The sequence below is a fragment of the Lynx rufus genome, unplaced genomic scaffold (genome assembly GCF_022079265.1).
Source record: "Lynx rufus isolate CCGP_SWC_20201006 ecotype Redwood Valley unplaced genomic scaffold, mLynRuf1.p SCAF_6, whole genome shotgun sequence".
NCBI classification, from domain to species: Eukaryota; Metazoa; Chordata; class Mammalia; order Carnivora; family Felidae; genus Lynx; species Lynx rufus.
The window spans coordinates 38,816,945-38,839,501 of record NW_025814878.1 but is presented as its reverse complement, the minus strand read 5'-3'; the positions used below and the strand labels follow the sequence as shown (position 1 = coordinate 38,839,501).

The following is a 22,557-nucleotide window of genomic DNA, read 5'->3' as shown; positions in this document are numbered from 1 at the left end:
TACTAAAATTAGGAATCCAGAATGGGACATTATTAATGACTTTGGAGAAATAGAAAAGATAATAAGGGAATACAATGAACAACTATGTGTTAACTACTCAGATAACCTAGATGAAACTGATGAATTCCTAGAAAGACACTAACTACCAAAACTGACTCAGGAAAAAAAGAAAATCTTTGTAGACCTATAATAAGTGAAGAGTTTGAATTAGTAATAATAACATACTACTCACCCCCCTCCCCCTACACATACAGATAGCTACACTGATGAATTCTATCAAACATCTGAAGAATCAAATACTAATTCTTTACAACTCTTCTTTAAAAGTAGAAGACGAAGGAATCCTTCCTAACTCATTCTATGAGACCCGTATTACCCACATACCAGAAAGCAAAGACATCACAAGAATACTAAACACCAGTATCTCTTATGACTACAGATACAAAAATCCTCAACAAAATACTAGCAAAACAAATACCCAAAATACGAGTGAACCAAATTCAGTAATATAGGAAAAGAATTCTACACCACAACTAAGTGGTATTTATCTCAGAAATATAAGATTGATATAACATCTGGAAACCAATTAATGTAATATTCCCATATTAATAGAAGAAATGACAAAAAGCACATAATCATCTCAATAGAGGCAGGAAAAGCATTTGACAATTTAATACTCCTTTAATTTAATTAATTAATTTAATTTAATACTGAATTTAATACTCCTTCACGAGAAAACACTCAACAAACTAGGAACAGAGGGGACTCTCTCAACCTGATAAAAGGCATCCACAGAAAACCCACAGCTAAACATCATTCCTAATGGTATAAGACTGAATGTTTTCCTGCTAAGATCAGAAACAAGATAGGGATGTTCACTCTGACTATGAACACTGTACTGGAGGTTCTGGAAAGGGCAATTAGGCCAAAAAATGATATAATAGGCATCTAGAGGGGAAACAAAGAAGTAAAACTAACTCTATTTGCAGATAACATAATCTTGCATACAGAAGATCCTACGGAATCCATTAAAAATTTATCATAACTAATAAATGAGTTCAAAGTTGAAGGATCCAAAATCAATTTTTAAAAATTTTTAATCAATTTAAAAAAATCAACTGTATGTCTATACACTTGCATCGAAGAATATAAAATATAATTAAGAAAGTAATTCCATTTACAATAACATCAAAAAGAATAAAATATTTAGGCGCACCAGAGTAGCTCAGTTAGTTAAGTGTCTGACTTGAGCTCAGGTCATGATCTCATAGTTTGTGAGTTTGAGCCCCACGTTGGGCTCTATGCTGACAGTCCGGAGCCTGGAGCCCGCTTCGAGTTCTGTGTCTCCATCTCCCTCTGCTCCTTCCCTGCTTATGCTCTGTCTCTCTCTCTCAAAAATAAATCAACATTAAAAAAATAATAAAATAAAATACTTAAGAATAAATTTAATAAAAGAAGTGTGAAACTTATACTCTGAAAACTACAAAACATTGTTGAAATCAATTAAAGATGACTTAAACAAACAAAAAAATTCCCATGTTCACTGACAAAGACTTAATATTGTCAAGATGGCAATATTCCCCAAAAGGATCTACAGACTCAATGCAGTCCCTATCAAAATCTCAACTGTCTTCTTTGCAGAAATTGACAAGATGATCCTAAAATTCTTATGGAAATTCAATGAATCTCAAATAGCCAACATAACCTTAAAAAAAGAACAAGAAAGACTCACATATCCTGATTTCAAAACTTACTACAAAGCTACAGTAATCAAGACAATATGGTAATGGCATAAAGATACAGACCAACAGAACAAAACTGATTGTTCAGAAATAAACCCATAGATATGATCAAGTCATTCTTTTTTTTTTTTTTTAATATTTTTATTTATCTTTGAAAGAGAAAGACAGCCCATGCATGCCCTTGCGCACCAAGTTGGGGTGGGGCAGAGAGAGAGAAAGAAAGAGAAGGAGACACAGAATCTGAAGCAGGCTCCAGGCTCTGAGCTGTCAGCACAGAGCCCAATGAGGAGCTCGAACCCAGGAACTATAAGATCATAACCTGAGCCGAAGCTGGATGCTCAACCGACTGAGCCACCCGGGTGCCCCTATGGCCAATTCATTCTTGGTAAGGGTTCGAAGACAATTCATTGGAGAAAGAATAGTCTTTTCAAATGAAACTGCTGGGAAATTGGACATCCACATGCAAAAATAGAAATTTGGACCCCTACTTCATATACAAAAAATAATGCAAACTGGGTCAAAGACTTAAATATAAGGTGCTGAAGTATAAAACTCTCAGAGGAAAACCATCCAGCAATTCTATTCTGGGTATTTATCGGAAGAAAACAAAACATTAACTAGAAAAGATACATGCACTCCCATATTCACTGCAGCATTATTTACAATAGCCAAGACATGGAAACAACCTAAGTGTCCACTGATGGATAAATAAATTGTAGTACATATGCACAATAGAATTTTATTCAGCCATAAAAAAAAAATGAAATCTTGCCATTTGCAACAACATGAATAAACCTTGAGGGCATTATGTTAAGTGAAATAAGTCAGACAGAGAACTACTGCATGATGTCTCTTACAAGTAGAATCTAACAAAGCTAATAGATATAGAGAACCAAGCTCATAGATACGGAGAATAGATTGGTGGTTGCCAATCTATTGGTGGGGAGAGAGAAATGAGAAAACTGGTTGTGTTTGTTTTAGTTCAAATAAATTGCATAATTTATGATAAAAAGGTTTTAAAAATGAAACCATTAAAATGTTGGAAGAAAACGAAAATAAAATAAATGTATAAAACTCTTAGAAGAAAATGCAGGTGTAAATTGTGATGACCCCTGAATCAGGCAGTATTTTGAGAGTTTTAGACTTTTTGAAAATTAAAAGCTTTTGGGGCAGCAAAGGCCACCACCAAAAAAAAAACAAAAAAAAAAAAACAAAAAAAACCCCATGAAAACAAAAAACTATCTCACAGAATGGGCGAAAAAATTTCCAAGCCTGATAAATACAAGACTCTGAAAGTGTCTGATCAGTGATTTGTGTTTAAAATATATAAAGAACTCTTACAACTCAGTAAGAAAAAGACAAACAACCCAATTTTTTTAAATGACCAAAGGATCTGAATAGACATTTCTTCACAGAAGGCATACAAATGGCCAATAAGAAAATGAAAAATGCCCAACATCTTTAGCCATCAGGGAAATATAAGTCAAAACCACAATGAGATCCACTTTGCGTATCACCCGTGGCTATAATCAAAAAGGCATAACAAGTGGGTTGGTGGCAGTGTGAAGAAATTGGAATGCTCACACATTGCCGGTGGGAATGTAAAAGGATGCAGCCACTTTGGAAAACAGTCTGGTAGTTCCTCAAGAGGAGTTACTATATGACCCAGCAATAATTAAGCGCAAACCAGAGAAATGGAAACACAGGTCTTGTACAAAAATTTGTAAACAAATGTTCATAGCAGCATAGCTGTTATTTAAAAAAAAAAATCACTGTGCAATCATACTGAGGTTCTGAGAAGTGGATTCTTTGTATGCTGGATTCAAGGCTTTGGCAGTCACAGATTCTAGCAACCTAAAATCTACCAATTAGCTAGCAGTTCATTTGTGAAACCTTTCCCCTTCCTATCCTTCCGAGTATTTGGCCTTTTCCACATGATCCTGCATTATAAGGCCTCCAATCTCATGAAGCATCCTTGCCTAGCTTCCGTCAAGTGAGTCTCCATCTAATGCCGATTGTCTCTATAGTAACCAGCTAGAAACGCTGCTATGCTTAGCAGTGGCTTTGTGCAAGCAGTGCTCTAGCCTAGAGAGGTTTTAAAGATTTCAGTCCTTTCTCTACTTATCACACATTTCTCCTGATATCAGGAAAAGAAAGGAGCCTCTAATGAATAAGACAGGTGGAGGGTTAAAGAGAAAAGGACTGAATGTAAAACAAGAAGGAAGATGGATGAGTGGAGACTGAGTTCAAGAGGAAAACGAGTTTAGAAGGATCTCTGTTTATAGGAGAAGTGAGAACACATGGTTAAAAAAAAAAAAACTAGATTCAAGAAATGGACAATAATTACTAAGCATTTTCATTCATATTGTTCTGGTCAGAAACAATATATCAACATCAACAAATGTCAACAACAAATATTAATTATGGTGCTTCAGAAAGCTAACTGATATCATTGATAGCTATCCAAAGGGTGTTTCACAGTAGAGTCCATTTATGGATAAGGGATCAGATATAGTTTATATCTTCAACAAACTTGTAACCTAATGATGGGTAGAAATGAACACAAAACAGCAAAACTGCTATTAATGAGGTGGAACACAGAATGGGGGGATGGGGACATACTTTATGTAACAAATATGGAAATCTTACAAAAAGCATAAGGATGCATTCCAGGAGGGATAGCTCTATCCTCCCCCAGATATCCCTTCTGCAACAGGAGGCTTGACACCTGCGGTGCCTCAAGGGGGAGAGGCCCATAGTTTTGCATTGGCTGGGCTTCTTCTCACAACTAGTATATACCTGGGCTAATCTCATTCATGGAACTTTGTTCCTCAAGAGTTCATTAATCAAGACATTACCATGGTGTCTGCCAGCCAGATACAATTGCTTTTTCTACACATAAAGGCCACTTTAAATATCGGACACAGAGGAGAGAGAATAGAGAAGCAAGGTCAGCAAATAAAGGAATGAGTTTCTTTTATTTTTTTTAAGTTTACTTATTTATTTTGAGAGAGGAAGAGAGAGAGAGAGAAAACGAGAGAGAGAGAGAGAGAGAGAGAGAGAGAGAGAGAATGTTCACATGCGAGCAGGGGAGGGGCAGAAAGAGAGGGAGAGAGAGAATCCCAAGCAGGCTCTATGCAGTTAGCTAGGATCCCAACACAGGGCTTGATCCCACGAACTGTGAGATCATGACCTGAGCTGAAGTCAAGAGTCAGACGCTTAACTGACTGAGCCATTCAGGGGCTGGAAGGAATGAGTTTCTGAGCACCAGTGTCCTTATTTGTTATGTGGAAATGATAATACCTTACCCTCCTACTATACCAGGATGTTTTGAGGTTCCAAAGCAGGTCATTTAAAAGTTCTTTACAAATGGGAAAGCATCGGGGCTGGTGGGTGGCTCAGTCAGTTAAGCACCCAACTCTTGAGTTTGGTTCAGGTCATGATCTCATGGTTCCTGGGATCAAGCACCATATGGGGCTCCATGCTGACAGCACAGAGCCTGCTTGGGATTCTCTCTCTCCTTCTCTCTGCCCCTCCCCTGCTTGCATGCTCCTTCTCGCACTCAAAATAAATAAATAAACATTAATAAAAAAAAGCAAATGGTAAAGCATCATACCATATATAGATATACATACATACCATATATATATCATACCAAATATACGTACACATACTATACACATGGGCACACACATACACAGCCTTTATTTTGATACCATATTTTGCTTCCCACAGAACTTTAACAATAACTGGTTAAAGTTACATAACACTTTCTCTTCTGTACCATACAGATCTGATTACACAGCTTTCTTTCCTGCCAATAAAGTCTATGAGGATTATGCCCATGGATGTTTCCTCTTTGAATACTCCACAGAGCTGAGCACAATAATTTCACATAATAAATGCTCTCTATATGATAAATTATTAAAATCATTACAGTAGAATTTATTCCTTTTAGAAATGTAAACTCTAGCAAATCTCAACATTCTACAAATTATACACAAAATCTTATCTAAAACTATTATTAAATTTTGACATTCTATAACTAATAAATAATAAGGAACCCTTTAAACTAACTAAAGAGCATACTACGACAAGCTTTAAATTAGAACTTTTTTTAAAAGATGGGGACAATATCTCTAGAGAGTATTAAACACAGGACTAATGTAATTACCCCAGGTGGAAATCCAGGATTTGAACAAAGGCAAGAGGTTAGCACTTCCATTCCTATAACTTCTGCAGCAGGCAGGAGCTAAGACTTGATTTATATCTTAGTTATAATACATTTTAATTCAATATATTTTCATTTAATTCAATCTAATTCTAGTTCATTTTAATTCACTCTTTCATCTTGTTTTGTGTGTATCTTCAATTTAACTTCAAGCTTAAGATTTTTAGAAGCCGTCTGTAGAGGAGGCAAGCTGCATCTTGTCCCTTCAGATTTTAAGCTATATGCCCAACACCAATAGGTACTTCTCTAAGTAGCTACAGGAACCACTCCACACCCCACCACAGCCTACTGGCATGGCTAAATGACCACCTCATTTTACACCACAGAAAGGTGTGATAACAGACCAATAATTGGATTAAATAAACTCAGATTGTCAAATAAGCCTAATTATGTGGACAAAAAATTATAGCTGTATTAGTTTGCAAGGGCTGCCATAACAAAATACCAGTCTGGGTAGCTTAAGCAATGTAAATAATTTTCTCACAGTTCTGGAGGTTAGAAGTACAAGATTAAGGTGTCCGCAGGGTTGGTTTCTTTGAAAGCCTTTCTTCTTGGATTGCAAGTGGTTGCCTTCTTGCTGTATTCTCACATGGTCTTTTCTCTGTGTATGTGTGCCCTTTGTCTCTTTTCATGTCCAAATTCCCTCCTCTGGGATACCATTTAGATTGGATTAGGGCCCACTTTCAGGAATTCATTTAACTTAACCACCTCCTTAAAGGCCCTATCACCAAATAAAGTCATATCCTAGGTACTGGAGAGTTAGTGCTTCAACATATGAATGGGGGGGGGGAGCACAATTCAGCCTATAACAATATCCAACTAGGTTCATTTATCTCTGTCCTTGGCACTAGTTTAGTCTTTATTCATCTTAGAGTCCAAACAATCTCCTTCAGCCATCCTTCCTCCATACAGAGGGAATTTATACGGAGGGAAGCAATTTTGGGGATTATATTCTTTGCAGCCCTCCAAGCATCAAGTGGGTCCCCTTTGGTACTTAATAAATGAAGATACTCATGGTGACCCATCTGTTGCAATATGATCAGCTGCTTGAGAGTCACCAAAAAGTTGTCCAGCAATCTTATAGATTGTCTCTGAAACTAGAGTGATGCTTTTATAATTTTTTTTTTCCTCTGTGAAATACCAGCTTATTTAGAAATATGCTAGGGCACATCTGGGAACCCCTTTGGCCTTTCCTGTAAAGTACTGTAAAAGGTGAAGAAGGAAACTATTGGAAAAGATGCTCAAAGGCTCTTTAATGTTTATGAAAGGCAATAATAAAAGAGTTAAGGCAGGACACACAACATGAGAGGCCTCGAGCCACTATTTGCGGTTTCCAGTGGACTATTAAAGAAGGTCACTTTCCCCTTAAATACTGTTGTACATGACATGTTAAACAAAGAGTTTTAAAGAAAATAAGCCAAACTAGTGGTATCCAGGTAGATCTCTTCAGTTCTTGATGCTGCATATCCACCAAAAGCAAGTTTTATGGTATAAGGTATACCTTATTATGACACACCTATGGTCAGACTGCAAAATACACTTCATTTTACCAAGCTTATAATGTCATTTTTATAAAGCAAGTGAATTAGAATCTCCTCTTAAGAGTGCCTGCAATAATCAGAAAACTGCATATACCATTCTCAAAGGACTCATGTTTTAATCTTCTATGGCCATTTATCTTACATATCTAGTGTATCTTAACAGCATATAGTATAGCAATTGACACTTTATCTTGGCTAGTGTTAAGACCAGCACTAATTGAGTGAACAGAGAATATAGTTTATCAGTCACAGTAACTTGCATCTATCACCACACTAAGGCTCCTAGTGTAACATACACAAACAACTGGGCTTGAGGAAGCCTTTTCTGGTAGGTCCTATTTTACTGTTTAATCCATTAACAATAAAATGAGAAACCCCTGCTCCAAGCAGTTTTTCTGAATATGGGGAGGCCTGGTATTACCTTTTCCATATTAACTTTCAAAAGACTATCTATCAGATAAAGAAGCCTCATCAACAGCAATCTATTTAGTATGAAAAATGCCCAAAGAATGAGAACTCAAAATCCTGGGCACTATACTAAGAAACAACTCTTTCAGCACAGATGATACTTAAGAAGTAATACTTTTCTGAATTTAATTAGTCAAGATCAGTGGTTTCACTCGAAACACTTAAGGAAAAAACTGATGGTTTATGAACAGCAGGTAATAAATCATTATGACACTCTTACTAGGTAAACAGAAATTGTTCAACAACCCCACAAACGTGTTAAAAGCTCTCCCTTTCCCCACAGTGGTAGTCAAACAGCAGAAATGAATCCACACGAATGCCGACGAATCAAGCAGACTCCTCAAAACTTGTTTGTGGTGCCACAAATTTTTATTTACTAGCGGTTTGGGTCATAAATTTTTTGAAAATCACATGCCCTGGTATGCCGCTGTGTTCTTTACATTTCCTTTCCCTTTCCTATCATATTTTTTGCCCTTTGGTTTCCTGACACTTCCATTTTCTCTTTTTATGTTCCTGTTATGCTCACGAAACGGCAGAAAACTGGGGTGTAACTGATCACATCGTTGGTAATCTTTTTCTTATTCTGGGGTTTTCCAGATTAGAACGGGAAGACGACTCAGGTGCAGCCCAAATATTACCTATTTAGATTTTTCATGCAAAGTATGCGTGGAAAAGCCTCTCTCTTTGCCCTTCATTTTGTGTCTATTTAACTAACCGCGCTGTAGTGCCCAAACGCAGATATTGACCAAGAACTAGATTTCCAAAATGGCTTTGCTCCGTTCGAGCTGGCACTGGGTCTATAAAATACAATTTATTTCCACTGCAACCAACCCTTTCTACCCCAAATGTACCCAGTACGTAGGAAGCTGAATCTAACCGAGTGTAGACAACCGAATCACATCTATTAAATTTCAGTAGAGAGACTGCACAGCAGTTGGACTGATGTTAAAAGAGAGTTAAAAGAAAAAAAAAAAAAATACCCAAAAACCACACGAAGCAAACCCGAGGGGCGGGCGTCGCCCAGAATCGCGCCCTCCCGCCGCCTCGCCGGCCGCGAGCACGCCTCCCCGCCGCGGCCACGCCTCCTCCGACCCCCGCCCCGCCCCGCCGCGGCCACGCCCGACGTGTGGCGCGGGAGCCGCCGGGCCGGGGGCGGGGCCAGCGCCGCCCCTCCCCCCCGCCGCCGCCGCCGGCGGCCTCCGCGCGGGCCTCCCAGCCCGTATTCCACTCACTTTGTTCTCCGCCTTTGTCCTAATCCACACCAGCAGGTGGAGCCGCAGTTAAAGTTTCCGAGTCCATTCCGGGAGCGGGAGCCCATCTTGCTCACCGCCGAGGCCCTCGCTGGAGGAGGAGGGTCAGAGCTTGGGTGCAGCCAATCGCGGGCAACGCTGCTAGTTATCAGAGCAGAATGGGCTGTAGTTTAGTGAAATAGGAAAGCTGCAAAACACTGTGGAGTGCTCCCGTGTAAATAAAAAGAGGAAAAAAAAGTTTCTCAAGTCGCCGCTGCACGACGTCGGGCAGGCGCTGGGGCGGGGGTCTGCGCTCTCCCGAGCGGCCGCGCGCTGGACTTTATTGTGCCGCAACAAGCCCCGTTCCCATTGTTTGTGTTTTTTTCAAAATATGGCAAAGGTTCAGGTGAACAATGTAGTGGTGCTGGATAACCCTTCTCCTTTCTACAACCCGTTCCAGTTCGAGATCACCTTCGAGTGCATCGAGGACCTGTCTGAAGGTGAGTCGGGCGCCCGCCCGCCGCCGGGCTGTCAGTTGCGGGCTGCAGACATTGAAAGTTTCCCGGGCCCGGCCTCGCGCGGGCGGCCGGTGCTCGGCGCCGGACGGGCGGCAGGCTCGGCTCTGCGGAGGGAAACTTGAAGTTGATGGACGACGGCCGCCGAGGCGCGCGCGGCGTTCGGCCGCAGCCGGGGCGCCTGCCGTGGCTCAACTTGCGAGGAACTTGTTCGAGCGGAGGTAGCCATGTTGTCAGCTTTGTCTGGCGGGCGGGAGGTTCGCTAGACCCGCACTCGCGCCCGCGGCGCCGGCCGGGGGTCGCCCCGGGCTGGCCCCGCGCCGGGAACGGCCTCCGCGGCCCCGGCACGAAGGCTGGGAAGGGAGAGGCATGTGTGTGGTCGCGCCGGCGAGTTAGCAGCGGAGCCATCTTACCAAGAGTAGAGAATTGGGCCACCGACCCCGGCGTCACTACGCCTCCTCTCCGCGCCGCGGGTGACGAACACGGCGCCCCGCCTGCCCACCTTCCTGCCCCCGAGCGAGAGGCAAATCCATTTTTAGAGCTTACGCTGGAGTTGCCCTACTCTCTTGGGTGGCCGTGCCCGGCCGCCCCGGGGAGGAGAGCGAGGCTGTCCTCGCGCTGATTTCTGGCTCCCTGGACCAACCAGCGGGGGAGGCGGGCGCAGGCTCGGCCCCTCGGCGCAGCGGGCCGGGCGCCGGCGCTCCCCGGGGACCGCGGGTGCTCCCCGGCGGCACTCCCCGGCCCGCGCCCGGGATGCTCGGGGCACCCGGGGATGCTGGCGCGCAGGCTCGCCCCGACCGGCGTGGACTCCTGTTCCGTAATGACTGAAACCTTCTCTCCTCTCGCTCAGAAGACAAATATTGCTAAGCTATAAAGTTACATTTAACCCAAGAGCAAAAATAAGTAAAACACTTAAATAATTTCCAGGACTTAAAATCACTGGCTTCTCAGTAGTCTGAAAGACTTTCTTCAAGAACGTGTTGAAATCTAATTAAAATAACTCATCCAAACACCCTGAGCATAAAATACAAAAGTGGGCCAGGAAATAAAAGGTAAAGTTCTAATGGCAATGCAAAAATTTTTACTACTTTTTTTAAGTCCGTATTAAGGTCTCCAAAAATATTTTTGTTATATGCAGTAACAAATATTTAGGAAGCTAAAACTTGTCAAGGCTTTTTTTTTTTTATATTTGCTCGTAAATTTTATTAAAATAATCCAGTGCTTGACTTTTCAAAATTTGAAAAAAAAATTTAGCTTCATCAATGGTCATTTTACAATTAAACAGGACATACTTATTTGAACTTACAAGTATATTTAGCGAAATGCATTTAAAATTATGCAAATAATGGCATATAAAGCAATTTCACTTTAAAAATTAGTTTTTAATATCCACAAAATGTATTTTATGTAGGGTGTTAGGTTTTCAAATTATAAAAGCAATACATGCTCATTGTAATAAACTTTTTAAAAGTTGTACAGGCGTATATAAAGTAACAGTCCTCTGTACTCAGTGCCTTCCACCATCTCCTGTAATTATAACACTTTAATCTGTGCTCTTCAGTAAGTATTAATGAATATATAAAGCATATATGCACATATATAATATGTAGGTCCCATTTTGAAAGACGATTCATTTATTAAAATAAACTAACTTCTAATAGATCCCTGATAATAAAATTAAGGGGGATTTTTGTTACTACTCTGAAACCATTTGATTACTTTCCCAGAGTGCTACCGTCACCATTTAACTATCAGGCCAGTTTTTCTTATCCAACCAGTTGGTAATCTTTACTTTTTTTGCCAATTGTATATAAAAATTGGCGAATGCAAGAGAAACCATTGATCAGTCCATTCCAACTTATACTATAGCATTTTAAGCTTAAGTTATTCAAAGTACAGGTATTTCTCAAGTGATGCCTTCCATTTTAAGAGCCAGTTTTGGACAAGGGTGATAGATGATTCATGATGTTACAGGGCTTTGACATTGGATGGCTGAAACTCACTATTCATGGAAGCAGAATTACGTTCCATTTTTACCTGGGACCTAATCAGAACTCAGCTGAAGGACATCAGAGTTTTTAGGATACTAGTGTCAACAATACGCTTACTTCCACTTGTACACTTCATCCCAGAGCACTAAGACTGGTTATTTAGCATTTTAAAAAAGAGTTTAAGCTGAGTCATACTGAAAGCTGCAAAGGAATCTTTCAAAAAGGTGCCATGCTTGTGTACTCCACCTAGAGGCTATGTGGATTAAGGAAACTGAGTTTACTTAGCAAAAGCTTCTTACAGGTTCCATACTTTTATATTGCAGATCTCTAAAAAATCTATTCTTAAAATGAAACTACAGAATATTCTGAAGGGAAATTTTCACTTCATAATTTTGTCTCAAGCCCCACACCAGATGTTGGCCACCATTTTTCATAATTTGATTAGGAGACCCAGGATGTTTGATCTGGTGGTCCCAAGTCTGTACACGTTTTGATTGACCTTCCTGCTAATCTTTGTTATGCCCTCTGTGGACTACTGATTCTTTCTCTACTGAATGGAGCTTTCTTTCTTTTCTTTCTTTTTTTAAGTTGGTCAGTACCAATAATTCTAGCTACTATTAGTTGAATACTTACAATGTACCAGAATTGAACATGGTGTTTCATGCTTTTAAACTTCAGGCTTGTTCTAATTCCCAAAGATTACATACTTTCCACTAGATCACAGATCGTCCCAAGTAGTGTAATTAGTTTAAAATTCACTTCGTTACTTCCCTCACTCCCAACCATAAATGCAGATACTTGCAGGCCGGGATTTCCATGATTAGATGAAACAGTTAACTTTTTAAATGATTAAACTACTTCAGCAGATAACCTGTGCATCTGACTCTATCCCTTCCTCCTTCAAATACAAGGGACAGGAAAATGAAAGCAGGGTTAAAAAAAAATAGTAAGAATAAAACAATTGATGCTAATTTATAAATAAGTACTGAGCATTTTAAACTCAGTAGCTATAGCAAGGATTCCATCAGATAGAAATTAAGGTACAGGTGTTCCCTGAGTTACAGCCTGTGCTCCTTAAGGGTAGATCATCTTCCTATAGCCTCTGGTCTCACCCATCTCCCCATCTCCCCCCTCCCCCCCCAATTAATTTCCTTTATTCCACTATTCATTTGAGAGCAGAAATGGAAGAATGCATCTTCCTAGTTTAGGTTTTGGAAAGAGCCCAGGCTTTGGAGTTGCAGAGACATAGCGTAGGTTCTGATTCCTGAGTTTGCTAGCTGTGTGAATTTGGGTACATTACTTAGCCTCTCAGGGCCTCAACTTTCTTGTTTGCATAATAGTGTAATTAAATCCATATGATAAAGCTGTTGAGATTTAAATAACAGGTATGAAATTGGCAAGACCAATGCTCAGCACATAGTAGGTATTTTACAAAATAAGTTTATAAATTCTATGTTTCCATGCCAGACTACAAATGCCAACTTACTTTCTACCAATTAGGAGGCCAAGAGCACTATATGTATTAGTACAAATAAATACATACAAAATGAACAAAATATGAAAACCTTCGTGTGAGAGTTCCCAGTCTTACTCGCACTTGGCTAAGTTTAATAGCTTTTATACCCCTTTCTTAAAAGTTTCTCCACTTGGCTTTTGGGTTTCCTATGTCACTAGCCACTAATTTTGTAATTTTATTAGATATCTATCTAGTAGATATCTCAAATTTAACATGTCCAAAACAAATTCCTGTTTGATTTCATCCCCTACCCCCTGCAAAAAAGGATTCTTGCTGCCTTTATCTTCAAGATTTATCCAGAGTGTCCTTGCTCTCATCCCTATGGCTACATGTGGTCCAAGGTACCATAATTTCTTGCCTCAGTTGTTAAAATACCTTGTTTCTTGACCCTCAAAATCTCACAATCCATACTGAACACAGGAGCCAGAATGATCCTTCTAAAATGAAAAGTGGATCATGTTATTCCTGTAGTCAGAACCCTCCCAATAGCTTCCTGTGCCACTCAGTGTAAAAGCCAAAAATCTTTACGATGACCTTTAAAACTTTGCATAATCTGGGGCACCTGGGTGGCTCAGTTGGTTAAGAGTCAGACTTTGGCTCACATTGTGATCTCACGGCTCATGGGTTTGAGCCCTGCATTGGGCTCTGCTGACAGCTCAAAGCCTGGAGCCTGCTTCAGATTCTTCATCACCCTCTCTTTCTCTCTGCCCCTCCCCTGCTCACACTCTGTCTCAAAAATAAAAAACAAAACCAAAAACTTTACATAATCTGGCCATGCCCCTCACACCCAAGCTAAGGGTCAGTTATTTTCCCCTTTATTCAGTCTGCACCAGCCCAGCCTCATTGCTTCTTCAGCAGATACTTGCTGTTCCTTCTAACTAGATACTCATATTGCTTCTTTCCTCTTTTAATCTTTATCAACAAATAGATGATCTCGTGAGATGTCAGATGCAGGACCCTGCATCTGGAAATGTGCTAGAAGACAGAAATGTAAGTGGTCTAGAAGAGAGCCATGACTTACATAATAGGTCCTCAGAAAGTGCTGACTTAGTAGAACTAGATTCTCAGTGACCTAGAAACACCCCTCTGGGAGTGCTGTAGTCGCAGTGTAGTGAATCCAAGGGTGGGCCGCACTGTGCTAAACACCCTCAGGACCAGGAGGGCTCGGGTAATCTGTATTTGCAGAGCTGTCTTCTTCCCCCTACTAAGCAGGAGGCTCCTTTGAAAAAGCAGTCATTTTACCCATCTCTGGGTTCTTGCTACAGAGCACACTGTAGAAGGTGCTCAATAAAAGCTGAATTACATGTAACAGTTGAATTACAGAAAATGTCTTGGGTTGCACTTAAGCGTGTCTTATTCCTCCTGATGCTTGTTCCCACTGTATATAGTCTGTTGTATAAAGTGGCACAAGGATCCTTGGTTTCCTCTTCCCAATTTAAAGAATATATGACATGAAGAGGGACCATGAGGAAAAACCCTGACTGTGGTCCCTTTGACAGTTGATGAGCTGAAGCCCCTTCTAAGCCACAAGGGAAGTTTGTTAATAATTTTTCCATGTTGGAGTTCTTTGGTGATTTGGATCTGTGCAATATAGTATGGGGCAGCCCTTCCAAAGTGTTTAAGTAGGTTGTTAAGAGATAACATACGAAAAAAAAGTGGGGAGAGATTCCATAGCCAAATAAACTTGGGAAATGCTGAATTAATGTTACTGGTGTTCTTGACCGAAGGAAGTTCCCGAACACTCTGCCAGTGTGCTTTATTTATGAATCCTTAAGACAAGGTTGTAGCATTTCCCAAGTTTTTGGCCATTTTGGTTTGTTTATGAGGAGCCCTGCCCAGGAACTAGTGTTTCACAAAAGAACATTTTGAGAAACTCTGTTAAGAAATGTAAAAATTTTATAAGGAGCAGTTCAGTGCCTTTTTGGACTTTCTGCTGTGGGAAGTCAATTTCAGCAAACAATAATTGGCTTAAGTGGACATTAAAATAGGGTCTTTGATATCATCTCATAATGTAATTACTGAATATGAAATAATGTTTTGGTTTTTAACCCTAGACTTGGAATGGAAAATTATCTATGTGGGCTCTGCAGAAAGTGAAGAATACGATCAAGTTTTAGACTCTGTTTTAGTGGGCCCTGTTCCTGCAGGAAGGCATATGTTTGTATTTCAGGTAAGATTGTTCTTGGTAAATATGTATGCCAAATACGTTTCTAAACTATATATCTCATGGTCCTTACTCGTTTCCTTTTGGTTAAATCACTCTGCTTCTGCACTCACTTTTTATCTGCTTCTATTGTGTTTTAGGCAGCCTCTGTAGCATAAAGGAATGCCACCTCTTGATTTTGTGTGCTGAGAGGTTAATGTGATGTTTACTCCAGAGTGTGCACAGCATGCAGTAAAGCTTATACTGTGTCATGGCACACGTTGTGGTTAACTCGGGGCTCTTCCTGTGGACAGTCCGATAGTATCAGACCTGTGGCTGTCCGGCAGCCAGTACAGGGGTTGAATGCATACTACTAACTGGTATAGTTAGTAATATGCATCTTGGTTTCTGGTTTCAGCCACTAGGAGTACTGACCACAGAAACAACTTTATTTCAGCACGCTGCATGATTGAGCTAGGTTAGTTAGGTATGCTACTAGAGAGATCTGCATAATCTTGGATCATTGGAATTAAAGTCCAGTGTTTTACTAAAGCATCTAATCTACACATTTTATGGAGAATTACTGTTAAAATCTACTACTGTGTTTATTATTTGTGAGGGGAAATTCCAAAACAAATTATGTTCTCAGATACCACTGACAGTATTTGGGTCTGTACCAAAGCTTCAGACACTGTCTTCTGTATTCAAAGTGTTACTTCTTTTAATCTATGTTAAATTGTTGTTTAAAACTATTCAGTCATTTCCCAATTATCCATGCTTATTACAGGGAGATATTTATAATAGCCCAAAGAGTAACTACTCATAGGTTTCAAAAAGAAAACTATTAATTTTCTTCCAGGTATTTGTACACAGCAGAGTCCCATCAGTTAATGTAGAACCCACTGAAAAGACCTCATCCAGAAGGACATTAACTCTTTCTACCCCTGATGTCCCCCCCTTTTTTTTTCATTTTCAATTTAAATGAATAGCGTTGGTCAGATAATCCCATCTGATATGGGCCATGAATCTGGGCCATGAATCATGTATCATAAACATGGTATCTGTAGAGTTGCTACCTATCCTTCCCTTCTCCTAAATACAGAATCAGAATTATAGTCTCCTAGCGTTAGTGCTTTTTATTAAAAAAAAAAAATTTACTATATCTAAACAAATGGTTAAGAAAAGCTCAAATATATTAGTTCATATCTATTCATTAAAAGTGCTGTTGACCTGAGTCATGTGAGTGCATAACCTTGGTGAAAGACATGGGTAGGGGGAGGCACTGCAGTTGACAGACTGCTTCACATCCTGCCCCATTGCTTGTAACACACTTGTGTCTTAAGTTCTTGAAATTATTACACAAAGAAGTATTTGCTTTGACCCATAAGCTTGGAAAACCCATAATTCACTGATGATAATTCATGATGTGGTTAAGAAACCTGGATTGATTTGTACTAGTAGACCTTTTTATGCTACTATAAAACCTGCAAATAAATCTTTTGGCTTTGAAACAAACCCTTAAATGATCTTTTCTGTGTGTTTATGTTGTTAAGAACACTGTTAAGCTTTTGGCTGGAGTGAAAAATATATTCAAAGATATTTCCCTCCAGTGATTTTCCAGTAGTTTTACCTTGGTACCAGTGTTCATATTGCCAAAAAGGACAGAGAAAGAGCACCATGCAATTTAAATCAGACTGTCACCCTGTGTATTTAAAAAAAATTCACCATTATCAGCAAAAAAGGGACTAACCTACAGTTTTTGTTTTGTGTTTTAAACAAATTACCATAGTATTCCCCTGGTCTGCCATGAATAAACATGCCTTTCTTATGAGTGTGTCAAAGGCTGGCAGGAAGATGTCCAGACATCTGTGTACTACTGCTGGTTGACGTTAAAAATCTCTACCTATCACTTCATCTTTTTTTTCTTACTGTTTATTTATTTTTGAGAGAGAGAGAGAGAGAGCATGAGCAGGGGAAGTGCAGAGAGAGAGGGGAACAAAGGATCCGAAGCGGGCTCCATGCTGACAGCAGAGAGGCTGGTGCAGGGCTTGAACTCAGGAACTCTGAGATCATGACCTGAGCTGAAGTCCGATGCTCAACTGAGCCACCAAGGCGCCCCTCTGTTATTTCATCTTAAGTGATCTGAGAGGACTGTGAGTTTTTCTACTTGAATTTGGATTTGCTCAAGTTGAATTCTTTGGCAATCAAATTTTAAAACACAAACATGGCTAGAACCAATCTACTGAGGGGATGGGAAGCACTATGGGAGGAAAGTTTCCATAGCAGTACTAAACTACCTCTGTTTCCCCATTCTCCACGAACTTCCAGAACATTAGAAGCTCTTTGGGTACCCTGGAAGTAACCTAACCCCTCTCAGTAGGGGTACACAGGATCTGTAAGACAAACAGCATATTCTCAGGACAGGCCTTCATACCCCTGCTGATATCTCTCTAAAATGATCATAAATTACTTTAGGTCAGGCATTGAGTTATGCATGAATTTCAAAATACTAATCATATATTGTGCGCCCAGAGCTGTGCCAGACATGGAATTATAAAGATGAACTGGACAGGATTTTTGCCCAGGACAAAGCTTAGAATCCCAGCAACAACTGAAAGATAAACACATTTAAATTATTGGACATACATTAAAGAGGATTTGTGTCAAGTAATAAAGTACAAAAACAGTACTATTAATTCTACCTTCTGAATTAGGAAGGGCTTCACTAAAGGATACATTTTATGCAAACTTAGATGAATTTTTTAGGATGTTAGGGAAGAGACTTACAGGCCAAGGTAACAGTATATGCAAAGCACAGAGGCATGAAAGATTACCAGTACATTTAAAAGAACTCTAATTCTAGAACAAGAGTTAAGAGGTGTGGAAATAAAGGGAATGTGAATGAGCTGTTGGTTGGAAACAAATTGTGAAGGGCCTTATAAATGAAGTTAAGGGATTTTTTTCTCAGAAATGGGAGTAATCATCAGGAGTTTTTAAAATTAGTGAAGGGATAGGAATGGATCTTTGCCTAGCTAATGCTGGCAACAGTGCAAAATAGCAAGCGAGCTAGGGGAGAACAGTTAGAAAGTTGCAACAGGATTCCAGAGAAGACATGAAGACACGAACTGAGACTCGAGATGAGAAGTGTTAGACTGGCTGGATGTGGGAGGTAGGGAACCAGAAGGTGACTGAACTTTTCGGCCTAGATAGATGTTTTAGACTAGATAGATATTTTATGCTTTTTTGTGTCATCTACATGTAATAACTATACAATAATCATTGGTCTTTGATAATTCAAACAGCCTGATTGAGAATGCCAGACAGGGGTTTTCCCAAGCCAAGGCCATGGCTGAAGTGTTCACCAGGCTCAGGGATGTTTGTTAGTGTCCTGGCAAGAGTAAGCTAATCTGCTGGGACAATCTTTATCCATTTACCATTCAGAATGGCTGCCTCAGGTCTGTGTCAGTGCCCATCAGTCTAGGACTCCTTCCAGCCGTACGTAGTGCCACAGGGCCCTAGCCTTTGCTCATGCTGTCCACCTCCTCTAGCTCACTTGCTTCACCTTCTGCACTCAAGATTCAGCAGCTGGATTTAAAACAAGGTCATTGAGTATGTCTGCTCAAACCAATTTTTACCTTCATTGTGTTTCCAGTGTGCGTGGTTTAAATAGTACACTATATTTTAGTGCCTATCAAAGTCATTCACAATAGTTTAATATTTTTGAGAATCTGCTGAATAGCTATTTCTATTCCATTTTCAATTTGATATTAATTTACTATTAGAATATCTGTGACAGGTGGGAGAGTGGCTGTGTGTCCTGGGTATAAGAGAGAAACTGGTATAATAAACATTTGCTGCCAACAGGCTATGTGGAGATCATTGAATATTTACTAATTTAGGTTTGAAGATTGTGACTGGAGGGGTGTCTGGGTGGCTCAGTTGGTTAAGCATCTGACTCTTGATTTCAGCTCAGGCCATAATGTCACGGTCATGGGATTGAGCCCTGCACCGGGCTCTGTACTGGGCATGAAGACTGCTTAAGATGCTCGCTTCCTCTGCCCCTCCCCCACTGGTGCTCACTCTCAAAAACAAAAAGAAAATTATGACTGGAAAAGGGTAGAGTCAATGAGACTACTGATTTAATTATTTGCTATATTTTATAAAAGGTTTTATAATTGAATATTGCACAATCCCTCAGGAACTACTACACAGTGTAGCTAGATTTATCTTCCTATGGAAGTAGTGAAGCTTTCAGGTACCCAGAGTAATTACGTATACCATGGAGAAATATTTGAACTATATTTTCTGGCTTTAAGTCAATCTTAAAAATGAACATTTGCCTTCCCAGTATGATGTCCCCAAGTTTTTGTTGCTGTACCCTTAATTCATGATGCTCAAGGTAACTAAAACTCCAGTCTTGCTTGCCTCTTTGTGATGTGTGTTTCTTTTCTTTTTAAATTATTCTAGGCTGATGCACCTAATCCAGGACTCATTCCAGATGCAGATGCAGTAGGTGTAACAGTTGTGCTAATTACATGCACCTATCGGGGTCAAGAATTTATTAGAGTTGGCTATTATGTAAATAATGAATATACTGAGACAGAATTAAGGGAAAATCCGCCAGTAAAACCAGACTTTTCTAAGGTAATGTTCTGAGTATTCCTCTTTCATTACTTTTACTATTAAGCAAGTGCCAATTCATACTATATTATGAAAATACCTTTGAGACAAAATAAATTTGAGGTCTTTGTGCTAACTGGGCAAACTAATTGTTCCATTACCCATACTTGACCTCAGACCCTACCTCCAAGTGAATCATGAGTAATTAATGTTGGTCAGGCACCTTGAGAGTCTCTGATGATTTAGAAAATTGGAAAAATCCTCCTGTAAGAAACAGTTGTTTACAGCTTCTGCATGGCATTTCCCACACATCATAATTCTTTTCATTTCAGCCTTTACAACATAGAAATTCATGATTATTCAATGATATTCTTGGTCTATAACTCTTCCAAAAATTGGAACACACACACACGCATATGTAGGTTTTCCTTTATCTGCTATTCTTAGAGGTTAACCTAAAGGTCTTAAATATTTCTGGTTATGGAAAACGGCTTCTGAGTGAGAATCTGAAACCTGTGATTCAGAATACAGATTCTCTGAAATACTTAGTATTTCATGATTTTTCTTGGGAACTGTAACAGTTTTAGTAACTGATCATTTATGTGAGATTGAACACAACACCCCATCTGCTGGATCATGCAAGAAAAATTACATGGGAGTAAAGTGGAATGTTTTTTCTGGTAATAAGGCCAGAATGCTTAATCCTGGTATGGGACCTTCCATCGACTCCATGTATTAGTTACTTATATGGCACCTTGTATAGCAAAAAGAGAAAAAACTAGAATACTAGTTCCGAGAGTGAACCATAATAATTAAAAGGTAGGAAACCACTAATAATGAGATATTATATTTGAAGAAATTTTTCATTTTCTTTGAAAATATTACTGAAGATACCACATCAATCTACAAAGCATACTAGTTTGTGAGATAAAGCGTTCTATGAAGAATTCACCTGCAAGAAAAAGAAGAGATTCTCTCCCTTTTAGGAAATAAGTATAAAGAAGTTAGATATTTTATTGGTTACTAAGAGATCTGGATGAATTCTCTCGGATTCTCCATATCCTGTTTCCATTAAGTTAAAATAATAATGTCTGCTGTAGCCCTGGTCCTTGTGTGTTATGTTAAGGTGCTTTACTTAATTAGCCTTTGTATATGAATTTGGCCCTTTAGGAGTACTAAGGTAAAGAATCATTCTATTAAGTTTCTATTTGTATGTAGTATCTAACTTTCTTAGTGTTTACTATTTATATATTTCCTTCTTCCTTCAGCTTCAAAGGAACATTTTGGCATCTAATCCCAGAGTTACAAGATTCCACATTAATTGGGAAGACAACACAGAAAAACTGGAAGATGCAGAGAGCAGTAATCCAAATCTACAATCACTTCTTTCAACAGATGCATTACCTTCAGCATCAAAGGGATGGTCCACGTCAGAAAACTCACTAAATGTCATGTTAGAATCCCACATGGACTGCATGTGACCATCTGCCATCCCTTTAGTACAAATTAAGCTATAAAAACATACAGAACTATTTCCCTGAAATTCCGTAAGTACATAGTCAAGACACAATGTGAAGAATTTGTTTAAAAAACATCCTGTAGAAAGTTTATAAGAAAACCAGTATTTGAGCAAATTGTGGAATATAAATACAACTATTTTTAAGTAATTTTTTTCTCTAATGTGTTATTTTATTTGTTCTGAAACTAATCTGATTAAAACATATATATTATTTTCTTCTCCTCTATATGTAATTAAAGCACTTATAAAGAAAAAATATAAATCATTAGACCAGGCTGTAAAGCTTTCTTAGCCTTTTGGACAATAATCTTTGGACCACTATTTTACTGGCCTTCAAGAGAACAAACTTCAAGTAAAATGTTTCTTCCTGTGATAGTTTGGTTTAATGTAAGGGGCAAATTTCCATTTTTTTTTTTGTCATATCCTTAAAGAAGGGATTTGAAGTCAAGTATATGCTACCAAGAACTTCAGGACCTGATTTTCCAGGCCACCTTGAAGCCTCTTATGGCTGCTATTACATGGAATGTTAGATAGCATTCAGTTTGGTTTCTAAGATGACAACAAATGTGGTTAATTGTTTATAAGGTCCTCTGGCTCTGGTTTTTGTTTTCTAACGGTTTAGGACATCAGAATATTCCTTGAATGATGCATCATTACCCATTGAATTCAACATGTCAAGAGCAGATACAAACTCCCTAAGTTTAAGAACAGGATATTATAATGACTTAGATGTTTTCATTAGATTTATAGAAATGCTATGAAATTTTCAAAACTGATTTGATAGATCATCTGTTGTTGGCAGCATTTATATAAAAACCGTGTATTTGGGAAGGTGTATTTAGCTTTATCGTAAGAGATAAGTCACTATTTTGGAAATATATATATTTTCACACATGTGGTACTCTTCTCCATATCCCTGGACACTCATGCAGAATAAGATAAGGCATATTTGTGGTTGACATATTCTAGATAGCCTTTCCAGTTAAGTTTTTTTTAAAAGCAATCTTGGAAAGGAATCCATTAAGTGGGCCAAAGGGTTCTT

General features: G+C 39.2%; 2 protein-coding genes across 2 annotated transcripts in view; one reads left to right on the top strand and one right to left on the bottom strand.

Moving 5' to 3' along the window:
• MCM9 (minichromosome maintenance 9 homologous recombination repair factor) overlaps window positions 1-22,557 on the bottom strand; it is a 107,488-nt gene that overhangs the window by 60,868 nt on the left and 24,063 nt on the right. The window lies entirely within an intron of this gene.
• On the top strand, window positions 9,277-21,663 carry ASF1A (anti-silencing function 1A histone chaperone). The gene is made up of 4 exons (XM_047101740.1): window positions 9,277-9,711; window positions 15,288-15,403; window positions 19,844-20,020; window positions 21,265-21,663. Exons 1-4 carry the CDS (start codon window positions 9,603-9,605, stop codon window positions 21,475-21,477), a joined length of 615 nt encoding a protein of 204 aa, XP_046957696.1. The 5' UTR covers window positions 9,277-9,602; the 3' UTR covers window positions 21,478-21,663.